Below are 23,200 nucleotides of genomic sequence, written 5' to 3'. Positions count from 1 at the left end.
ATATATCAGAACCCATTTTTTTTGAGCTGGAATTTGCTTTAAAAAAGTGGAGAGTAGGAAAAGAAAAGAGCCACCCAAATACTAAAGGTAGATAAAGGAAATGTCTGTTTTGATGTACAGCCTCTGAGAACTGAGCAAATCAGAGTCCAGTACTGCCTATGCAAAATCACTCTTTACAATTATACTCATTATAATTACCTTTCTGAATAAATGAACTAAATCATTTCCATAAACCACCTCCCCCATCTCACCCCTATATAACAAGAACCTAGCTAGGTAGTAGCTTTCATTCCATTCCTCTCTTGTCCCCTCTCCCTCTCCCAAACGCTTCCTCACCTGCTCTTGGAATCAGATCTCCTCTATGACTATGGGAACGTTACTAAAAACCTTAAATGATTATTTCCCAATCTGGATAATACTAATAATACCAGCTCCAACCTACTCTACAGGCTGAAAAACTATACACACAGAAGTAATTTTACATTCTTAAAGACAGGGTGTGTGTGTGTGTGTGTGTAAATTCCAAGAACCCCCATATGCACAGCCTCATTTTCATTCCAAACACTGGTACGCTGATCACTCCTGAACAGCTACGTTTCCAAGGCGCCTGACAAGCTTGCAGGTGCATTCCCCAAATGTGCCAGCCCACCCACATGGGTCAAGGGAAAACCTGTTTCCCTGACCTGGTAAGTAGACAAGTCAAGCCAATTTCGTCCCCCCCGAGTAAACCATCCTCCACCCTGGTTCCCCTAGTCCTTCGGTCCTACAGTCCCAGGGTGTAGCCATCCAGCCGCCGCGTCCGTCTGGATCCGCGCTCCGCGGCCGCAGCACTACAACCCAAACGCCTTCCTCCACCCTGAAGCCCCCGGCAGGCCCCGCGACAGCAGCCAGCGAAAGCCACGTGACCTCGCTTCACTGGGTGCCGCGGTCATGTGACTTCGGGAAGATGGCTGCCCTGACAGCGGAGCATTTTGCAGCGCTCCAGAGCCTGCTCAAGGTAAATCGAAGGGGTGGGGACAGCGTGAGGTGGCCCTTTGTCTCCGAGACTTTAGACGGAGCAGGAATTGGGAACAAATTGACCCTGGTGTAGAGCCAGAATTCTGCTGCGTGTTCTCTGTGTGATCCCAGGCAAATCGTGGCTTCTTTCTGAGCTTTTAAAAAGAAAGAACAAAATATCGTTTTGACAGGAACGTAAGATAAAAAAATAAAATAAAATAATGGGCATGAAGGCGCAGTACAACCTCCTGCTATTAGTCTCTGGGATTGGTTTTCGGTATTGGGGCATTGGAGTGGTAATTGCTAGACCCACGTTATCAGTTCCCCATTTCATCCCGTAGCCCCTCCTGCACTCCATAATTAAGAAATTATCTCCTACTGCATCCGCCCAGCCCTCCGAATGACCTGTGCGTTCAGTGTCCCCCTGAGGTCCAGATTTTCCCTACTCGCTTTGACCTGTGAAAGGGGCGGGACCCTCTCCTGATAATCATTTGAAAAGTTGTGAGGTTGAAATGGACCTACGTAATAGGGCTTTGTAAAGCTCAAATGACGTAATAATATTATTATTAAATAATTATATTTGTAATATATATTATACATTATATATAAATAAAAATATTATTAGACAATAATAATATTATTAAATATTATTATTATTATTATTGAGACGGAGTCTCTCTCTGTTGCCCAGGCTGGAGTGTAGTGGCGCAATCTCGGCTCACTGCAACCTCCGCCCCCCGGGTTCTATGCCTCAGCCTCCCGAGTAGCTGGGATTACAGGCGCCGGCCACCAATCCCAGCTAATTTTTGTATTTTTAGTAGAGACGGGGTTTCACCATCTTGGCTAGGCTGGTCTTGAACTCCTGACCTCGTGATCTACTCGCCTCGGTCTCCCAAAGTGCTGGGATTACAGGCTTGAGCCACCGCGCCTAGCCGGAATTATTTAACTTATGATTTGCCCTGTAGGAGAAAGGGCAGCTTTATTTTCCTTCGTAGAACTTGTCGCTAGCTATTTGCCTGTTGTCTGTCTGTCTCATAAGAATGTAAGATCCATCAGGGACCTTTCCTTTCTTCCTCTCTCTCTCTCTCTTTTTTTTTTAAACACCAGGTGAAGAGGGTTGAGTTACCCTCCTCAATTTATGGCACATCATAATCATCAGTTCACGTAATAGTCTGTTTTGTTTTATTTATTTTTTTTTTAATTGCCTTCTTAGTGTTCATTAGCATTCTCCACTCCTATCTATTCTTTTGTTCACAAGTGTTAATGCCCAACAAGTAGAACAGTAATACCCGGCACACAGCACGTGCTCAGTAAATAGCTGTTAAATGAATTAATAAATGAAGTAACAGAGCTGGGCCTGGAAATCTAGGGCTCTCAGCTCCCAGCCCAGTGCCTTTTTACCTTCATTTTGGCTGCTCTGTACTTACCCGCGTCCCCATGCCTGTTGGTCTTATGCACTCTTTTCTTTTAAAAACTTTAAAAGATTAATGTGTAGTATACATACAGAAAAGTGCATAAATAATAAATTTACAGTTAAATGATTTATTACACACCAATGTAACCACCACCAAAGTCAAAAAATGAAATGTTACCAGTACCCCAGAAGTCCCCCTTTTGCCCCGTCTTTGCTTCCTCACTTTCTTCCCCAACAGTAACCTCTATGTTTGCTTCTGATACAATTCGTTTAATATTGCCCATGTTTGAACTTTACATAAATGGAATAATACAGCATATACTTTTTTTTATGCCTGGCTGCTTTTGCTCACCATTATGTAGCGGTAGTTCATTGATTTTCATTGCTACTGTCCTATGTACTTTCTTTTCTTTTTTTAAAAAAAATACTTAGACTTTTTATTGTGAGATAATTATAAATCCATATGTAGTTGTAACATATAATGTAGAGAGATCCCATTTATCCTTTACTCAATTTCTCCCAGTTCTGCAGAATTCTGCAGAACTATATATAATATATAGTATACATACTATATAATATACATAGTATATATATAGTATACATGTATAGTATACTTACTATTATGTATAGTTCTGCATAGGGGAAATTGGGTAAAGGATAAATGGGATGTCAGTACCTAATGTCAAAAGTATTGACATTGACAGTCAAAATACAAAACATTTTCACCACCACAAATACTCCTCATGAATAGCCACACCCTCTTTAACCTTTGGAATTATTCATTTCTCTAATTTTATCATTTCAAGAATGCCATATAAATGGAATAATACAGTAAGTAAGCTTCTGAGATTGACTTTTTTCACTCAGCCTAATTTTCATCCATGTTGTATCAGTAGTTCTTTCCTTTTGATTGCTGAGTGGTATTCCATGTAATGATTGTACAACAGTGTTGTATTGTGTAGTTTTCAGCATACACATCCTGTATTTCATTTTTTGAGCAATTGCAAATGGTTTTGGGTTTGTTTTTTTTGTTTGTTTGTTTGTTTGTTTTGAGTCTCGCTCTGTGGCCCAGGCTACAGTTCAGTGGCATGATCTCAGCTCACTGCAACCTCCGCCTCCTGTGTTCAAGCGATTCTCATGCCTCAGTCTACCGGCTAGCTAGGACTACGGGTGCCTGCCACCACTGCAGGCTGATTTTTTTTTCTTTTTGTATTTTTAGTAGAGACAGGGTTTCATCACGCTGGCCAGGCTGGTCTCGAACTGCTGGCCAAAAGTGATCCACCGGCCTCGGCCTCCCAAAGTGCTGGGATTATAGATGTGAGCCACCACGCCCAGCCCATATTTTTAATTGTAGTGTCCACATGTTCATTGCTAATATATGAAATACAATTGATTTATGTATGTTTATATTCTACATGCAAACTTGCTAAACTCACTGTTTCTAGGAGTTTTTGGTATATTTCTTGGGATGTTCTACATAGATAATCATGTTATTTACAAATAGAGACAGTTTTCTTTCTTTCTTTCTGATCTGCACACATTTTATTTCCTTTTCTTGCCTTATTTTAGCGGCTGGAATTTTCAGCACTGTGTTGATTCAGAGTGGAGAAAGCAGGTATCTTGCCTTGTTCTCAGTTTTGGGAGCAAAGCATTCAGTCTTTCACCATTAAGTATAATGTTCACTGTAGGTTTTTTGTAGATACTGTTTATCAAGATAAGGAAGTTCTCTTCTATTCCTATTTTTCTGAGGGTTTTTATCAGGAATGGATGTTTAATTTTGTCAAATGCTTTCTCTGCATTGATTTATATCATGTGATTTTCTTTGTTAATGCGGTGGATTACATAGATTTGCAAACATTGAACCAGGCTTGCAACTGTGGACTAAATCCCACCTGGTCATAGTGTATAATTATATATTACATATAATTATATAAACATATAATATAATATATAAATATATAATATAACTCATCTCTATTTGCCAATATTTTGCTAGGAATTTTCGCATCTACTTTTATGAGGGATATTGGTCTGTAGTTTTCTTATTTTTCTGTACAATTTTGTGCAGTTTTGGTATCAGGGTAATGCTAGCTTTGTAGCTGTATAAAATCATTTAGAGAGTACTCCATCGTCTTCTGTTTTTCTAGAGGAGATTGTGTAGAATCAGTTCATTCTTTTCGTAAATGTTTGTTAGAATTCTCCAAACTATCTGGGCCTAGAGATTTTTTTAGGGGCCTTAAAATTGTGAATTTAATTTTCTTGGTAGTCATATTAATTCAAATGATCAATTCAAGTGATCAATTTTATAGAAGGGGAGTGGAAGTAGTTTGTGTTATTTGAGGAATTGGCCCATTTTATTTAAACTGGCAAATTTATGTTTATAGACTTGTTCATTAAGTTCCCCTTATCTTTTTGATGTCTGCGGGATCTGTGGTAATATCCTCTATTTCATTCCTAATACTGGTAATTTGTGTCTCCCCTCTTAACTTTGTCGGTCTTGCTAAAGGTTTGTCGATTTTTATTGACATTGTCAAAGAACCAGCTGTTTGTTTCATTGATTTCTCTATTTTCAATTTCAATTGGTTTCTTCTCTTATCATTGTTACTTCCACTGCTTCCTTCGGGTTTATTATGCTTTCCTTTTTATAGGTTCTTGAGGTGGGAGCTTAGATTATTGATTTGAGACTTTTCCTCTTTTCTAGTATATGCATTTAATACTATAAAATTTCCTCTCACTACTTGCTAGGCTGCGTCCCACAAATGTTGATATGGTGTGTTTTCGTTTTCACTTAGTGTAATTTTTAAAATATCCCTCAGACTTCCCCTTTGACATATGAATTATTTAGAAGTTTAAGTTTGTAAGTGTTCAGATATTTTTCTGTTACTTTTCTGCTATTGCTTTCTAGGTCGATTCCAGTATGGTCACATAGAACACACTCTTCATTACTTCACTTCTTTTGAATTCCATGTTTTTGTTTGCCCTGTTCTGTCTTCCTGATTGTGATGGTTTATTTTAGGTGTCAGCTTGATTGAGGGATGCCTAGATGGTTGTTGAAGCACTGTTTCTGAGTGTGTCTGTGAGGGTGTTGCCAGAGGAAACTGATGTGTGAGTCAGTGGACTGAGAGAGGAAGACCTGCCTCAATGTGGGCAGGTACCATCCCACTGGCTGGGGACCCAACTGGGCCAAACAGGTGGAAGATGGGGGATTCCCTTTCTTTCTGTTCTCTCCCTTCCTTCTAAAGTAAGATGCCTTTTCTCCTCTTCCCTTGGGCATCAGACTCTGGGTTCTTCATTTTTTGGACTCTGGGGCTTGCACCGGTGGCCTCCCAGTGGCTCTCAGTCTTTTGGCCTCAAACTAGGGGCTGTACCATCAGCTTCCCTGGTTCTGAGGTTGCCAGACTTTGACTGAGCCAAGCTGCCAGCTTCCTCCAGCTTGCAGATGGCCTATTGTGGGGCTTTGTCTCTGTGATCATGTGACCCATTTCCCCCCAATAAATCCCTTCTCACATACCCTGTCGGTTTTGTCTCTCTGGAGAGCTCTGGCTAGCACACTGGTGTTCCACGGTTTCTTGTTTCATTGCTTCCTTACTGTTTAGAGAATTTGTTTTAACTGTTCTTTTACAGCAGATCTTGTGACAGATATTCTCAGTTTTTCTTCATCTGAGAATGTCTCAATTTCCTCTTCATTCCTGAAGGATATTTTTGCTGGGTGTAGGATTCCAGGTTGACAGTTTTTTTTCCGTTTCAGCACCTGAAAAATATTGTCACTTCTTTCTTGTGTCCATGGTTTCTGATACAAAATCTGCTTTCATTCTAATTGTTTTTTTAATTGGTAAGGTATCATTTTTCTCTGCTTTAAAGATGTTTTTGGCTTTCATTTTTGAAGTTCAATTATATGTCCTAGTGTGAATTTCTTTGGATTTATCCTGTTTAGGGTTCACTCAGGTTCTTGAAATATATAGGAGTATGTCTCTAAGTAAACTTGGGAAGTTTTCAGCTATTATTTCTTTGAATATTCTTTCAGTCTTGCCCTCTTTTTTCATCTCCTTCCAGGACTCCAGTGATGTGAATGTTAGGTTTTTCGTTAGGGTCCCACATGTCCCTGAGGCTCTGTTCATAATTTTGTCTCTTTTCTCTGCTTTTCTGATTGGGTAATTTCTACTGCTCTGGCTTCTGGTTCACTGATTGTTTCCCCTATTCTTTCCATTTTGGTGCTGAACCCATCTATTGAGCTTTTTATTTTGGTTATTTTATTTTTCAGTTCTAAAATTTCCATTTTGTTGTTCTTTATCTCTTCTGTTTCTTGGCTGAGGTGATTTTAAAAATTGTTTCAAGCAAGTTCATAATTATTTGTTGAAGCATATTTATCCTGGCTACTTAAAATTCTTTATCAGCTAATTTTAACATCTGTCATCTTGGTGTTGACATCTGTTAATTACCTTTATTTCATTCAGTTTGAGATCTTTCTAATTCTTGTTTTGATGAGTGATTTTCAGTGAAAACCTGGACATTTTCATATTATGTTCTGAGAATGGATTTTATTTAAATTTTATATTTTAGCTGGCTTTCTGTGGCACTGCTTAGGCAGGGGAAGGGGGTGCTACCTCATTACTAGCAGTTGGAAGTTGAAGTCCAGGTTCCCCACTCAGCTTCTGTTGATACCTGAAAGCAGAGGTTCCTTGTTACCACTGGGGAGGGGTGGAATTTCTGACTCCATGTGGTCTCCACTGATATCACACAATGATGAGGCTTGTTACCAACTGGTGGGGATAAAGGTCCCAGCTTCCTACTTGACCTTCTCTGACACCTCCCCAGCAGGAGTGTTGGCGTACCTCATTATAGCCTCACAAGTCTTCTCACTGAGGTCTAGGCCTCCCACTCAGCCTTTGTTGACATAGAGGTGGGTCGGGCTGCAGTTTTTTTTATGATATTTGGCTGGAGTGTAGCAGTTGTCATCTAAAAGTGTTCTGTCTTGCGAGGCTGCCCCTTTATTGGTCCTTTAGCTAGATAGAACAGGTATTTATTGTGGCGTTTTTTCCCCTCTGCATCCATTGTCATTTCCACATTGCCCTCTTCTTCAGCTGAAAGTCTGGGATATATGAAGCAAAAAAAAAATCCAGGGAACTCACCATTGTGTCATTCCTTGTATTATGCGGTCCCTAGCAGATCTGCCTCCTCCTCTTCCGCTTCCAGGGTCTCATGTATGTTTTCTGTATCGTGTCCAGAGTTTTTGGTTGTACTTAGCAGAAAGATTAGGGAAAAGTACATCTATTTGATCTTCCTAGAATCCAAAGTCTTATGTATCTTTAAAGTCTCAAAGGTATCATGTATGACTAAGATGTTATTACTCAAAACATGTGTTTTCAGAGTCTGAGTTTTTTTTTTTTTTTTTTTTTTTCCTATCTGTGATTTAATTCATAGGCCTCCTCAAAAGATGTTGTCAGACAGCTGTGTCAAGAGAGCTTTTCCAGTTCAGCCCTGGGCTCGAAAAAACTCTTGGATATTACATGTTCCAGCTTGTCTGTGACCCAGGAGGAGGCAGAGGAAGTAAGTGTGGTCAGAAATGACCTTTGGCCACTGGCCCTCTTATTAGTCTCTTTCTTGACTTCCCAGTCATCGCCATGTCCAAGGAAAATCCCTTGAAACATCTGTTGACACTATAGCAAACTTTGATAAATGGGACATGAATGGAAGAACTGTACCCAGAATCAGAGCTCCTGACCATTTTCTTTCAGACCTGTTACCTAGACAATGTGGAACAAAAGCCAACCTTTCTGTGATTTTCTTTTCCAACCCGTAACGTGCTGATGCTGATAAATTGTTAGCTGGATAGCTTAGGACAGACTTTTCAGGGATCTTTGAACAGAAGCTTTGAGGCCTGTGTAAGATTCAGGAGTATGCACTGCTAGATTCCATCAGGCTTCCTGAGGGGTGCTTTGTGTTTCTGACTCCCTCCTTAGCCCTCTGTCCCACAGAAGGTCCCCTTCTCCTCAGCTCATCTGATCTCAGCAGGTGGCCAAGAGGGAGATTAAGCTAACTTGTAGTAAGTTATTATGTAGCAGCGACAGCCTTATCTTGTCAAGGCAAATATGTTTTTTTGTTTTGTTTTGTTTTTTTTGAGACGGAGTCTCGCTTGTCGCCCAGGCTGGAGTGCAGTGGCGCAATCTCGGCTCACTGTAAGCTCCGCCTCCCGGGTTCACACCATTCTCCTGCCTCAGCCTCCCAAAAAGCTGGGACTACAGGCGCCCGCCACCACGACTGGCTAATTTTTTTGCATTTTTAGTACAGAAGGGGTTTCACTGTGTTAGCCAGGATGGTCTCAATCTCCTGACCTCGTGATCCGCCCGCCTCGGCCTCCCAAAGTGCTGGGATTACAGGTGTGAGCCACCGCTCCCGGCCAGCAAATATGTTTTTAAAACAGCAGTTTCTTCATCCCAATGGGTGTATGTTTTTGGATTTTTTTTAAATTTTTGAGACAGGGTCTTGTTTTGTTCCCCAAGCCGAGGGCAAAGAATGGCTCACTGTAGCCTCGACCCCCCGGGCTCAAACAGTCCCCCCATCTTAGAGTAGCTGGGACTGCAGGCATGTACCACCATGCCTGGCTAATTTTTGTATTTTTTGTAGAGACAGGGTTTTGCCATGTTGCCCAGGCTGGTCTCGAACTCCTGAGCTCAAGCAATCCACCCACCTCAGCCTCCCAAAGTGCTAGTATTATACACATGAGCCACTGCACCTGGCATATGGTTTTTGTTTTTTGTTTTAATTCTGGACCTTGTTTATTGAAATGAGCTGTATAAAAGTAAAAGGAAAAAGCAAGATTATGGAAGTGATTTGGAGACTTATTTTGGGTTTCCCCCAAAGTAGGTTATTTAGGAGATGATTCTAGAAAACACAAAGCAGTGGGGAAAATCAAACAGGGAAGGCAAGTCAATAAAAGAGGATGTTAAGAGCGGTTACTGCTGTGGAAAACTTGGGATCCTGTAAGAAACCAAGTAGAACACCTCTCAGAATTGTTCCCCAGGAGGACAGAGAGGCTTGGCCATTTATCCATGAACACCCACTCTCATTGGTGGAAGGTTAACTTCCCTTCACTTCCAGGTTGTGTCAGGTAAGCTGCAGTGATATCAGAGAAAGCCCCAAAGCAGAGAAACAGTTACCTCCAGAGAGCTTTTCTAGGTTAGCTAAGAATTCCTCTATTCACAAGACCACCATAAACCACTCTTACACTTCGTAGTTACAGATTCACTTAGAAGGACCTAGGATGGGAACACAGCGTTTTAGCAGGACGGGCAGACACGCCTCTTCCCAGAAGGAACCCACACAGCCGGCCAGGAGCTGTTTGTTCTCTTTGCCCTCCTAGGCGACAGCTGAGAGGAAAGGACATGAATCCTACCACCCTGGATTCAAGGCCCTCACTCCACAGGCGCCAGTATCTCGTGTCACGGTTCAGTAAGCACAGCTTCAGGTTCTCGAAAGGAGCCTGTAGCCACACATAGGCAAGTCCGGAGCTACAGGCACCCTAGGTATTTATGCAGTCCTCTCAGTCCAGAGGCTTGGACCAATGCAGGGTTGCTTAGTAACACAGCTGACTTTGCACTGCTCTCAGGTTACCAGGGAAACAGCGCCAGAAAGTTAACTGAAGGTCAGATTCTCATGCAGGAGGAAAAGGGCTATATTAACTCTTTGCCCACAAGTGGAGAGTTTCTGGCAAGCTGACAGCTTCCTAGGTCAGGCAGCTGCATCTGTCTTCTAAAGCAACAGGTGAACTCCGAGGCAGGCCAAGGCATGTGGGGCATGAACATGTGCCACAGAGGCCTCTGGACTCGTGACTCAGTTGAATGACCGTGACAGTGTGCAGCCTTAGGGGTGTAGAGCCCTACCCGTGGCCCTCACTTGTGCCCCCTGCCTGCTGCTTCTGTTGCAGCTACAGGATGGTTCCGTCTATCTTGCAGCTGCTCCAGGCTCTGCACCGCCTCACTCGGCTGGTGGCATTCCGTGACCTGTCCTCTGCCGAGGCGATTCTGGCTCTCTTTCCAGAAAATTTCCACCAAAACCTCAAAAACCTGCTGACGAAGATCATCCTAGAACATGTGTAAGTGCTCATTTCTTGAAAGTCCCTTCTAACTTTTACATTTCTCATTATTTTTATTCTCATTCTAGAAGTAATAATATGTTCATTGTTAAAAAATTAGGAAGCCCAGATAAGCAAAAAGAAAATAAGACACCTATAATTCCACCAGCCAGAGGTTAGCGTAGTCTTTTCTTAATGGAAAGCTTTTTAAGACATGTTTATTTTTTTCTCTTTACACCTCTATAAGAGGTTGATGTTTTGTTTTTGTTTTTACCAAATGGATCATGCTATTTTGTAACTTGCTTATTTTCTGTTAACAGTATGAACGATAGTGACATTTCAGGTCAATATTTACCTTCAATATCATTGTAATGGTTAAACATATCCTATTATAGGAAGAAATGATGTATAATTTAATTTTAAAATTTCGTAGTGTTGGATACTGAGGCTATTGGCACTTTTTCATTTCGGTGAACAATTTACAGTGAAAACTTATTTTTTTACCGGGTTAAAGGTAATGGACATTTTGAGGGTTTGGCCTTAAATGTTCAAGTTGGCCATTGGAAAGATTGCAGTAGTTTTCCACAGTAGTAGGATACAAGTGTAACCCTCTCCCTACACCTTCACTGAGGGGATTTTTTTCTTACATTTTTCCCAGTTCCACAAATGACAATTTCAGTGTTCCCGTCTTTGACACTAGTGATGTCAGTTATCTCTTTCATATGGTTATTGATGATTTTTTTTTTTCTTTTGTGAAGTATCTGTATATTTTCTTGCCTGGGAAGTTCCTTTTAAACACGTACATTTTAAGCAGAATTGATTAACTGTTGGTTAGCAGAAAGCTTGAACAGACCTCTCTAATAGCAATAACTGATAATGCCTATTTACCAAGGGTTTTATTGTATATTAAGAACTCTCTCATACATGATCACATTTTATTATGTATGTTGCAGCATTAGTCAGGTCTCTTTGGATGTGTTTTTGCAGAAGATGCACTATTTGTGTATGCAGTAGGTGCTCAATAAAGAGAAGATAAGTTGACTTTTTTTCTGTTTTGTCTTTGAGAACAATAGCGCAATAAGATTACAATACATTGTATTTTCTTCTTTTTTGTCCTAAACTATGAAAACTGACAACACTTATGGCCTTAACATCACTGAGCTTGTAAAACAAATAAACAAAAGACTTTCTGGGAGGGAGGGGTTTCTGTGGTCCTTTCCTGTTAGCAGGTGATGACAGGTCTGAAGATCGCAGGAAGGACCAAGGTCCCCTCTCTATCAGAAGAGTCCGTCTCATCCGCTTTCCATTATTTTTTCCTCATCTTTCCCTCTTAAACAGGTCTGCTTGGAGAACCGAAGCCCAGGCAAATCAGAGTGAGTACCAAGAAATCTGCCCCGCCCTTCTTACTTGTCTCCCCAGCCTCAGCTCTCAGTCTCCCAGGTAATCAGAGAGTTCAACAGAAACCAAAGTGAACCATTCTAGTCTCAACCCATACTCTGTGTATGGTGGGGGTTTTTTTTCCTAATTCTACTTTTTAACTTTTTTCTGATTATAAACATGATTATATAGGCATGTTGTTAAAAAACAGAAATATCCAAAGCAGAAAGTGAAGTACTTAAAATAGTATTTCAATTGTGAAAAAAATCAACAGTGATAAAAAATAGTTTGACTGAATAAAAGTCCATGTTTAATACATGGTCATGACACTAACTGAGCCAGCCACAGTGCTGGAGCAGTTTATCTGCGTTAAGTCATTGAGTCCTCCCGACAGCCCTGTGAGCCAGGCTGATGAGCAAACAGAAGCTCAAGGTTAGATAAGTGGTAGCACCTATATTCAAGTCAAGTCCATTTATCTCCACAACAAGAGCTCTTACCACTATTGCTGAAACTACACGTTTCCTAAGCCTCAGGCCATGATTTCTCCTCTGCCTTATGTCACTTCTCATTGTGCCCTAACATCCGAAGGGCTGGGTGTTCAGGAAGAAGCCTGGATATGCTGCCACTGTGAATTAGTGCTAAGTTCAGGCCGCACAGAGCAATGGGTAAGGCACGTGACTTCCTGTGGGTCTTGGGCTTCGTCTGTCTGTCTCTCTCAGAGACTTGCTGCATAGACCAACAGAGCATTGAGCTGAGCTGTTCCTTCCACAGTCTCTCTGCCACGCCTGGTCGATCTGGACTGGAGAGTGGATATCAAAACCTCCTCAGATAGCATCAGCCGCATGGCCGTCCCCACCTGCCTGCTCCAGATGAAGGTACATTCACTAGCATGCCGTTAGAAAGAAGAGGCAGCACCCCTGTGGCCATCTAAAACACCAGTCTCCAAGGTTTAGGATCTCTAACCCATGTGTTTTTTAAAAATTACCATCCCCTTTATCCTCCTTTGTTTAGTTACACTGTGTGTGTATACTACTGTATTAATATATTATGGACATATTAAAACAACAAAACAAATGCAAAACATATTTTTAAAATAATTTGCTGATACCTAAAGGTAACCCTATATAGACTCTTAGCAGTTTAGCTTTAACAATAGTGGTGTGCTTCCAGATTTTGAATAGCCTGCCTGATCATTTCAGTGTACTCTAGCCAACTTCTTATCCAGTGATTAGGCTGTCATTATTTGTAACGTGGCTGCTCAAGAGTTTCTACTAGTGGCCGGGCGTGGTGGCTCACGGCTGTAATCCCAGCACTTTGGGAGGCCGAGGTGGGCGGATCATGAGGTCAAGAGATGAAGACCATCCTGGCCAACATGGTGAAACCCCCTCTCTACCAAAAATACAAAAATTAGCCAGGCGTGGTGGCGGGTGCCTGTAGTCCCAGCTACTCAGGAGGCTGAGGGAGGAGAATTGCTTGAACCCGGGAGGTGGAGATTGCAGTGAGCCGAGATCACACCACTGCACTCCCGCCTGGTGAAAGAGTGAGACTCCATCTTAAAAAAAAAAAAGAGTTTCTGGTCTACATAACCAGACACCCAGAAATTTAACTTGTAAGAAATGAAGAAGTAAGGGTGCCTCTAGCAATTAAGTTTTAATATTAGTGAAGCTTAACTTCTTTTATTTTTTTAAACTAAAGGTTGTAAGCTTGTTCCTGCATCCCAGTACAGGATTGTCTTAATTATTCAACAGGGCCTGCTCCTTAAATACAGTGTGAACACACATAATGTTTTCTTACTTGAATGCTGAGAGTTAGGGTATCAGAGAGGTGAGTGGGCCTTGGCTTGGCCTTCTTTGATACCTACCCCAGGCACTTGTTGCAAATGGAGACTGACCCAGGCCTCTGAGGCATCTCCTGCCCTCTCCCTTACTGCTAAATGACCCAAGGGCTGGTACTCTCTAGTGCTTAGGAAAGAGCCTCTCTTCAAAGGTTCAGCAGAACTGAGCTCAGCCTCGCAGGTTCAGGGCTGACTTACAGGGAGATAGGAAAAGAAGCAGCTTTGACTTCCTGGGCTATGTTCTCTTTTCAGATCCAGGAAGATCCCAGCCTATGTGGAGACAAACCCTCCATCTCAGCTGTCACCGTGGAGCTGAGCAAAGAAACACTGGACACCATGTTAGATGGCCTGGGCCGCATCCGAGACCAACTCTCTGCCGTGGCCAGTAAATGATCCAGCCAGCTGCCAGGGCCACTGCCGTGACCCAGCTGCTCATGAGCGATAAATGTCTCCCCACATGCAGACTGCCCTCGCAGCTGCAGCTGACAACAGGCAGGATGGTGGGGACAGCAGGGGGCTACTGCCATCCAGAAGTTACAGTTGGATTGGGAAGAAGCAGCCAGATCCCCCGCTGTTCTCCTCACTCATCTTCTTTCTCTTTCTGAAGCTGGAGAGCAGAAGCCCCCATCTTTGAAAAGCTCCTGAATGCAACTTAATTACCACCATGGCAGGGTGAGGGAACATTTGCGTCGTCAGCTGCCTCTGCATAGCTGTTTGGGAAATTCAGGCCCAAATCATGCAGTTTATCCAATACATTTATTTCCAACATTAGCTCTAATTAGTTCATTTCCAATCCCAGAACACACGAAGGGAATCAGGTGAGAGATGCCAGCAGTTCCTGCTCCTCTGTCAGGGAAGCCAGGCAGAGCCCACAGAGCATGATCCATCGAGAGTGTTCCCTGAGCTCCCTCCACCACACTGGAACCCCTCTTCAGTGCAGGAAGTCTGAAATGGGTACTAATTCCCTTCTTCATGAAACCAGGGCCCTCTTCCTTTATCTGATGCAGCCACTCCTAGGTGAAGAAGTGGGAATAATTGGAAATAAACAACAGTTCTAAACTTTCATGATTTTTGTAGCTTCTTTTGTCCCCAAGTTATGGCCTTTAGCCAGTACTTTCTCTAGTTTTTGAAGATGATCCCCACTTCCTAATTCCCAGCTAAGCCCTTGACCCATGATGTGACATGAAATCAGGCAAATGAATCTCAACCACCTTCTGTGTTTTCACCTGTTACGTAGAACAAAAGGAAGCAAGGCTAATCATCAATATGTGCTTGTTACAAGAGCTATGATGCAGGCACTCCTTCGAGTTTAACCAAATGAGATCATCTCTGTCATGTGCCTCACGCTTCACAGGGACTCCATGCGTGAAGATCTCCCTTCCCTCTCCAGATCATCCCCATGGCAACAGCTTGCAGCCTGCTGTTCGAGTGCTTTGCTTTGGCAGCTTCTCTGCTAGTTTGTGTACTGAGTGAATGGAGGAGGTAAATCCTCAGATTAAGAATACGCTCTCAGGAGTCTGGCAGCCAAGGTCAGAAGCCAGCTCTGCTTCTCAGTGGTAAGGTGCTTGACCTCTAAATTTCAATTTTCACCCACTTTGTACTTTTTTCCTAAATTAAATGAGTATAGTAGTAGTACCTACTTGATAGGACTTTTGTGAAAATTAAATGATACAATGCACCTAAAAACACTTAGTACTGTTACAACTAATAGGAAAGGCTTTGATTATTAATGGATAAGAGTAGAAAGCTTGGTGCATTTATTGTCTCATCTACTATAACAGAGTTGGTGTAGGAATTAATACTCTTATCCTCCCTTTATTGACCAGGAAACCAGCTTATTGAGGTTGAGTCATCTGCTGGTCATTAAGAGGTAGACACCTATTTCTCTAGCCTCTCTACAACACAGGACTTTGCAAGGAACATGGAATTCTGTGACTAGCGCCATTTGGAAAATGTTGAAACTGAAGTACAAATGAGAGATCTTACCTCTGCCTACCCAGTGAGATACTAGGAAGGTCAAGGGAAAAAAATTCCAAGCTCTTCTTTATCTGCTATAGGAAGTGAACATTCAGTTTTTTGCATGCAATGACAAGAGGTCATGGACCCCAGAAGTCAGCCCACTACTTCCAAGTTGAGAGCCCCTGGTTGTACCTTCCAGTTGAGCTCACCCTTGTCACAAATTTACCCCTCTCCTTTCCTTCCATTCCCCATGACCTGCAGAGAGAGATCTCATATACCTTTCTCTTGGCCTCCCATGGGCATCCATAAGAAACACTTGAAGCAAGAAGCCCAGTAGAGGTGTCTGGGCAGTTGGACATTTCCTTTAGCCAGATCTGTCCAAATAGAGCCATCTGGGTACGTGACACAGAGGGCATTTGATAAATAATTGGAAAAGTCAATACATGTTTGCTACCCTTCACCTCATGTGTTCATTTAAGGCATTTGTTTTCCTCTGTAGTGATGATGGACTGTTTGTAGATACCGTATTTCTGGTTGGCCTGGCCCTATCTCAGAAGGGCCTCCTGGCTGTATCTGTTGATCTCAAAGGAAGTTGGCTCATTCACTGCTTGTCTGGTTTCCCAGTAGTACTTTGTGTTATGAAGCAGCTGTATACAAACTGTCCCTTCCTCAGGGAGTGGCAAGGTTTGGATGTCCAAACTCCATCCACAAAAGGACAGTGATCAATCTCACTGGTGCCTGTGCTGGCTTGCCCAACACATCCCACCTACCCACCCACCAACAGGGGTCAGCATCTGCCTCAATCCTGATCAAATGCATGTGCCACAGGGATCGTCTCATGAATGTTCATGATTCCAATCAGCCAATCTGAGTCTGTCCCTGGGGCTTTCTCTGCTGTAACCAATAGAGACCACCTCCTGCCTCCAGGCTCTGACAGCCAGGCCAGTGATGATGGGGTCCATCTTCCTGCACACCGAAAGCCTGTCTGCAGTTGGAGAGGCCATCTAGACCCCAGAGGTTGGGAAGAAGATGAGAAAATCTCGGTGCCTGATGCCAATCCCACTCTTCCTCCTTGTGTATTCATCAGGACGGACCAGGCTTGTGTTAAGGTGTACCCAGGATTTGTTTTAATCAGGAATGGTAAGACTCACAGGCACAGAGGTGGTTGTCATGAGGAAGAAGTCTGTGCTCACAGAACCCTAGAAACAGGAGGCATGGCATGCCACATAGGGCCACGTGGGGAAGGACCATCTTTTTGGGGCTTTTGGGGAAGATGGAAACAGATGATCCTTTTCTTTCCTGTTTATCATTAAACGTTGAGTCACTTGTTTCTAGGAAGGGGACTTCTTATTTACCCCTGGGTTGGGAAATAAATCATGACAGCAGCAAGCAGACAGCAGAGAAGTGTGTGATCTGAACATTTGTGGGATGCCGTAATCCCTGGAGGAGCCCTTCACACTGACCCCATGAATGGCCCTCAACACATGCGTGAGCAAGGAGCAAGCATTCAGAGAAGTGCTCTTGCAGTACTCCAAGGAAGAGGCTGAAATTTGACTCAGCAAAGCCCATAGGGAAAAGGGAAAGTGGTTTATGAGTGTCCTCAGGAGCTATCACATCTAGACACTAGGCACTTTCATCTAAATGACTCTCATGACCCCAGTGTTGTCAGTGATCCTCAGTCAGTGGATCAGACTTGTCCCTTGGCATAAAGAGGGTAGCCAGTCACTCCTGGTCCCCTTCAGAGGGACCTTTTGAGAAACAAATGTAGCCAATTACTTATATAACCCCAGGCACTCTGTCCTGAATCCTGGGTGCTCCACCACCGTGGAGAAATAGGTTAGTCCCAGACACATGACACCAGCCTATGAGGCAGCTCCGGGACTCGGCTTCTCGAGCATCGCAATTTCAAGCTGGGAAATAATGGCAACACCTGACAAAAAAACAACCCAATGCAGTAGCCATCAAGCAGGAAGTCTGAGCACTTTACTCCCACCTGTGCCTTGCCAAGCAGTGGCTGCTGTCTGTTGGGTCCAGGTAGCAAGTCAAGATCAGTCTAAGGACATTCCATCTCCATCTGGCATCAAACCACCCTGCTCACTGTGCCAGGTGTTCTCAGGATTTGTTTTAATCAGGAATGTTAAGACATAAGGCACACAGACATGGAAATGATTATCATGAAGGAAGAAGTTTGTGCTCATAGAGTCTAGAAGCAGGAGGTGTGGCACACGGGGCCACGTGGTTCAGAAGGATAAGTGTTGGTCAGGAGGCAGGGAGAGGGGAGAGCATGGCCCCAAGCCTTTATTGGGGTTTTCATAGGAAGGAATGGTTAAGACAAGCTATATATGCTGACTAAGTTTAGGGTTGGATAGTTTGAATAATTTGGGTGGGTTCAGGGCCATAGGGATGGCCCCTAGTTGTCTGGCTCTAGGGTGACTTAGGGCAGGGGGAATATTGGCTTGGCGTGTGAGAGTTTAGTTTTAAAAAGAAGAAGATGGTTGGGAGTGTGGGCTCTGGATTAGTTGGTTTGTACATCAAAGGCATGCTCCCAGGAGAATTGTTTGTGCGCTCTCTCTCTCTCTCTCTCCCCCCGCCCCCCCATCTGTCTGTCTCTCTCTAGGAATTTGCTAGCCCTGGATGGGGCAGCTTCTTTGGATCAAGGACCCAAATGCTAGAGCATGAAGAATATAGAAAATAAGAACATATACTCAATACAAGGTTATGCTGCAGTAACAAACAATCCCAAAATTGTCGTGGCTTTTTACACAACTAAAGTTTCTTTGCCAATGCTGTACATTCACTGCAGGTTGGAGGAGGAGAGTGGGTATTCTGCTCACTGTAATCACTAAGGGCCTAAGATGATGGAAGCTTCATCTCAACACATGCCTCCACAATCACCAAGGAAGGGAAAGGGACTATGGCAAATTGCACCTGTGATCTTAAAGCTCCTGCCCAGAAGTACCAGTCAAATCATATGGGCACATCTAACCATGAAAGAGCAGAGAAGCTGAATCCTACCATGTGCCAGGACGGAAGAGAAACGGGATATTTGTGATTAGTCCTGATGACTACTGACAACTGTCATTGGAACCAAAAGATTCCTCTTTTGCTTAAGCAAAAGGAAGAAGAATTGTTCAAAAGAATTGTGGCCGAGCGCAGTGGCTTGTGCTTGCAATCCCAGCATTTTGGGATACCAAGGCAGGCAGATCACTTGAGGCCAAGAGTTTGAGACTGGCCTGGGCAACATGGTGAAACTCTGCCTCTGCGTAAAATACAAACATCAGCTGGGCATGGTGGTGTGTGCCTGCAGTCCCAGCTACTCAGGAGGCTGAGGTGGGAGGATTGCTTGAGCTTGATCAAGGTGGCAGTGAGCTGAGATCGCACCACTGCTCTCCAGCCTAGGTAACAGAGTGAGACCCTGTCTCAAAATAAAAATAAAAAAGAATTGTAATAATACATGCCCTGACACCCCATTTCAGCTTTTTTCTCATGATATAATGATAAATCTCCTCACCTGTGTGGCACATGAGAGCACTTGAAACGTTTTCTTAGATATCATCTTACCTCTTCACACAACCTTCTCAGGTTATTGGAGCATCCATTCACAAGTATTTGTGCATTTTACTGAGGAGAAGTCAGCTCAAAGTAGTCCAGGGCTGAGCTGGAGCTTGTATCTGGGGCTTTCAACTCAAAAGCCTGTGGTTTCTCCATTCCTGCCTCAACCTGGGGAAGAGAAAACTCATGATTCTTTACAGATCACCTAAATTTCCCCTTAATTTGGCAACTTTCGGCTCACTCCGCCATCAGTCCTGCCTCACCATCTCCATCCAGATCATGGTCATTTCCCTTTGCCTCCCTTTTCTGGTCATTTTTAGGTCCAAAGACAAATTGGCATGAGGACCAGACATTTGGGTTCTTGCCACACAAGTCAGTTATCTAAATACACACAGTGGGCACCACGTCCAATAATCATTAGTCAAGCTCTGTGGTCTGGTATTTACAAATTTCCAGGAAACGAGTCCAGCGTGGTGCGAGAGGCTCTCCGTTACTTCGTTCAGTAAGCTGAGAGGTTATCAGAAATGATAGTTTTCTAAAAAATTATTATTTGTTTTAATATTTTAATCTAGAAACCATTGGCTACCTAGCATTTTGAAAGTTTTCCAGTGGTTGAACATTTACAAGAACAATTGCGAACCTGTGACCATTGGCTTCCAAATATTGATCGTTCCTGAACATGCTCTTACCAGCATAATGTTGACCTTTACACAACTTCCTTCTGTCTTTGGTGCTCACATTTTTGTGATTTAATCGTCCTTTTTACAAGTACTTCAAGAAAAAATAAAGAGTATTTTCTAATAGTATTCCCTGGTTGTTGTCAGAGGACCCTAATCTCTAAGGAGAGGGAATGGTCCTTTATTTGGGGAGGTGTCAAGAGTTCTTAAAGGTAAGTCTGAGAGGCTGAGTTTCTATTAGCCCCAGGCCCTTGGGAAATTCTCTAATGGGCTTTTAGGTCTCATCTGTAAGTAGAGATAACTCCTTCAGTAATGCATCCCATAAATTTACAGTAAACTGCATCGACCCACAGGCTGAAGAACGGAACTTTCTTGGCTATTGTTACCAATGTTGAACTAGCCATATGACCTAAGACACATACCACACAGTAAAATACAATACTGGCCCAACAAACTGAATGATAAATTATTTGAGAGATGCTTTGGGGTATCAGAGGGCATGGGGTCATTGTTATACACATGCTGGATCCCCAGCTCAGGGGATGGCCTCTGGTTAGAATTTCAGGAACTCTGATAAAGCTCTTGCTCAAGATATTTTTGCTTATTTGCTTATTAAACATCAGGGAGCAAGAGCCACTGTATTAGGATATTGATTTGGCTGCTTTAACAAAAGCCCAGCTTCTGTGGATTAAAGAATTTAGAAGTTTCTCTCTATGTAAAAGTCTGAGCTGGTAGGAGCTTTAAGCGAGTAGGATGGTTCTGCTCTGGTTCATAGACTCGGAATCCTTCCCTCTTGTTTCACCAACCACCAGGTACCACCCTCATTGCTGTGAGCAAAGTCTGTGCGCCATCACCCTCCAAGTCTATATCCCAGCCATGGGAAGGGGGAAGGGGAAGACAATGAGGAGGAGGACGGTATACCCCAGAAGTTGCCACGTTATTTTCACTCATGTCCCACTGGCCTCCATCACATGATCTATACTTAGCTGCAAGATAGGTTGGGAAATACAGTCTCTGCTGGGTGGTCTTGTGTGTAGCTAACACGTTGGGGTGGGGGAGGGCAGGAGAATAAGCCAGTGGGTTTCTTGATTTTACTGAAATAGAGCAGATAGAGACAATTCACAGGTACTGTCATAAACACCCACTCAACTGACTACAGCTCAGTGTGGCTTAATTTATCAGTTACTTTCCCGGAAGCAGGTTTTCTGCAGGAAGAGAAAAGAGCAGAAAGGAACTGCGTGGTGGTGGGGAGGAGCGGGTGGTGATGTGGGTGCTTCTTGAGGACAGAGACCATGTCTCATTCACTTGATATCCATGATAGCTTCCACTGTGGCGCACAGTAGATTGCCCCATAAATGTCCCTTTGCATCCCACTTCTTCCACACACTCGCAGGATTTGACCTGTGTAGTAAACCATGCCTGAATTAGATTGAATGCAATAGAATGGCAGACTGACAGAACTGACGCTCACTAGAATTGCTCTTCCTAAATCGACCTCAGCTGGGCCCTAATTCACCAACTAGGTGATTTCATCATTCTCCACCTTTCTTTCATTCTCCAGCATTGATTTCTGAGTCTGTGAGTGTGGGAGATTGGTTCATAGCAGTCTCCCAGCCACACTGTTTGGCTTGGGTAGGAAGAGGTAGGGATTGGGAACGCTGGGTGAGGGTAGGAAGGAGCTGCTGCTGAGGTGGTAAGTGAAGGGGCAGATGTGGACCTTCTGAGCTCCTGCCACTGCAGAGTTCAGGGACCAGCACTTCCAAGGGGTCAGCAAAGTCTCCAACTGCTGGAGGAGGGCAGGAAAGAGGCAGTAGCCCTGGGCCTGAGTAGAGGTGGCCGCACGGTCACCAGGGCTTTGCCCTGCCATGCCCTCTCTCTGGAATGCCTTCCCTTAATCCTTCCCTAATTCCTATTCATGCTCCTGGGTTCAGGAGCAGCACCTAGCAAGGGCCCAGGAAGTCAAATTAACTGGCCTGTCTTCTCCACCTGCGTTTTCTCCGTCATTCCTCGGCACACTGCATTTTAATAGTCTGTGTCTGTGCTTTCCCCCACATCCTGTTCACCTTTCTGTTCCCCACACCTGAGTGCACAGATAATGGGCAGCTTCTGTGGGTACTGAGAGCTTCCTGGCAGCAGCTGACTGTAGTGTATCCCTGGGGCTACTTCTATAAAACAGATCATCGGTCAAGGGGCCAGAGCCCGCTTGGTGACCCAAGGTTCTCACGCGCAAAAGCCAAACCTCACCTGGGCGCAGCTGGAGCTTGCCTGAGATGCCCAGCAGATGGCGCAGTCGTCCTCCTTATCGTCCCACCCTGGCCTAAAATCGGAACAAAGACCAGGAAAGCTGGGGGAAGGTGGGGTAGTGGGCAGGCCTCTCCTAGAATCCCGCAAGGGGAGAAGCTTCCTGCAAAAGAAGCCCTCAGGCCCAGGCCCCTTCACCTACAGAACTCTCCCGCTCAGGCCCTGGGCAACATAGGCAGAGAAGGCAGAAGACAGAGCAGGCAGGGCAGGCCCACCCAGGGCGCCCGTTCACCATGCTCCCCAGGCCCAGCTGCAGAAGCCCCCAGGGTCTCCTCCGTGCTTCGGAGATGCCACCATTAGGGCCCATTAGATACAACTCTTCCAGATCAGGTTTTGCTCATGGCAACCATGCAGGTCCCGCAGTCTGTCCACAGTGGAACTTTCTACACCTGGACAGGTGGTGGAGCCAGGATTCAAATTTAGGGGTGCTTAGAGCTAAGTCTCAGTTTCTGCATCTCTAAAAGAGAGAGATGGAGAGTATTTTTTCCTGGCAATGCCGCTTGGAGGGGATTCATTGTACATGAAGGTGTCTGAGAAATAAAAGATGCCGAATGTTGGTTTAACTTCAAATATGTACACAGGTGCCTCCACTGGGGTGAGCCCTTCCACAGCTCACAGGATTCGTCAGTTCTTTTCTGAGAGTAGCTTTGATGTGATGGGGTTGGGGGGGGGGTGGGGACATGGCAAGGAGCCCTTGTCACCTCTCATCTGGACAAGTCCAAAGGCCTCCAAACTGGTTCCCTGCCTCCCATCGTGCCATCCCTCTCTCCCCACCTCCCATCCTTCCTCCTCATTGCTGCAGGTGTCTTGCAAATGGAAATCTAATGTCACTCTCTTGCCTAAAATACTTAAACAAATACTCAGAATAACGCCCAAACTCAGAAAAATATTATTCAGTGTCCTTTACAACCTGATTTCTGATGACATTTTAGTCTCATGAAATAAAATTAAGAAATGGACTTAAATCAGAATCAGCAGTGCCCGGACCAGGGGCTGGAATGGGTCCTGGGTGAGGATTC

At 43.9% G+C, this 23,200-nt stretch overlaps 2 protein-coding genes across 4 annotated transcripts in view; one reads left to right on the top strand and one right to left on the bottom strand.

The window, feature by feature from the left end:
- Nucleotides 1–1,421, bottom strand: part of PRR5L (proline rich 5 like) — a 246,468-nt gene extending 245,047 nt beyond the window's left edge. Inside the window, exon 1 of the mRNA XM_031653940.1 lies at nt 1,402–1,421. The gene's annotated coding sequence lies outside the window, so the exon portion shown is untranslated. The remainder of the gene's footprint in view (nt 1–1,401) is intronic.
- Nucleotides 889–14,757, top strand: COMMD9 (COMM domain containing 9). 3 transcript variants are annotated; one of them, XM_021926814.2, is made up of 7 exons: nt 889–997; nt 7,832–7,957; nt 10,363–10,502; nt 11,820–11,854; nt 12,447–12,523; nt 12,630–12,733; nt 13,945–14,757. In XM_021926814.2, the coding sequence occupies exons 1-6, from the start codon at nt 947–949 to the stop codon at nt 12,729–12,731; spliced, it is 531 nt and encodes a 176-aa protein (XP_021782506.1). In that variant the 5' UTR covers nt 889–946; the 3' UTR covers nt 12,732–12,733; nt 13,945–14,757. The 3 variants fall into 3 exon arrangements, with proteins under 3 accessions (XP_021782506.1, XP_009184564.1, XP_009184565.1); XM_009186300.3 differs by lacking the exon at nt 12,447–12,523; XM_009186301.2 differs by lacking the exons at nt 7,832–7,957; nt 12,447–12,523 and having other exon boundaries at nt 915–997.
- The last annotated feature ends 8,443 nt before the right edge of the window (nt 14,758–23,200 follow it).

The sequence above is a fragment of the Papio anubis genome, chromosome 12, assembly GCF_008728515.1.
Source record: "Papio anubis isolate 15944 chromosome 12, Panubis1.0, whole genome shotgun sequence".
NCBI lineage: Eukaryota > Metazoa > Chordata > Mammalia > Primates > Cercopithecidae > Papio > Papio anubis.
Note: the sequence above shows the minus strand (reverse complement) of the source record. Positions and strands in the feature narration are given on the sequence as shown.

Excerpts from the sequence above, each read along its gene's own strand:
- COMMD9 (XM_009186300.3), top strand. The coding sequence starts at position 947 with ATGGCTGCCCTGACAGCGGAGCATTTTGCAGCGCTCCAGAGCCTGCTC. Across the intron at positions 998-7,831 it reads CGCTCCAGAGCCTGCTCAAG|GCCTCCTCAAAAGATGTTGT; the intron begins GTAAATCGAAGG and ends TTTAATTCATAG. Across the intron at positions 7,958-10,362 it reads CCCAGGAGGAGGCAGAGGAA|CTGCTCCAGGCTCTGCACCG; the intron begins GTAAGTGTGGTC and ends TCTATCTTGCAG.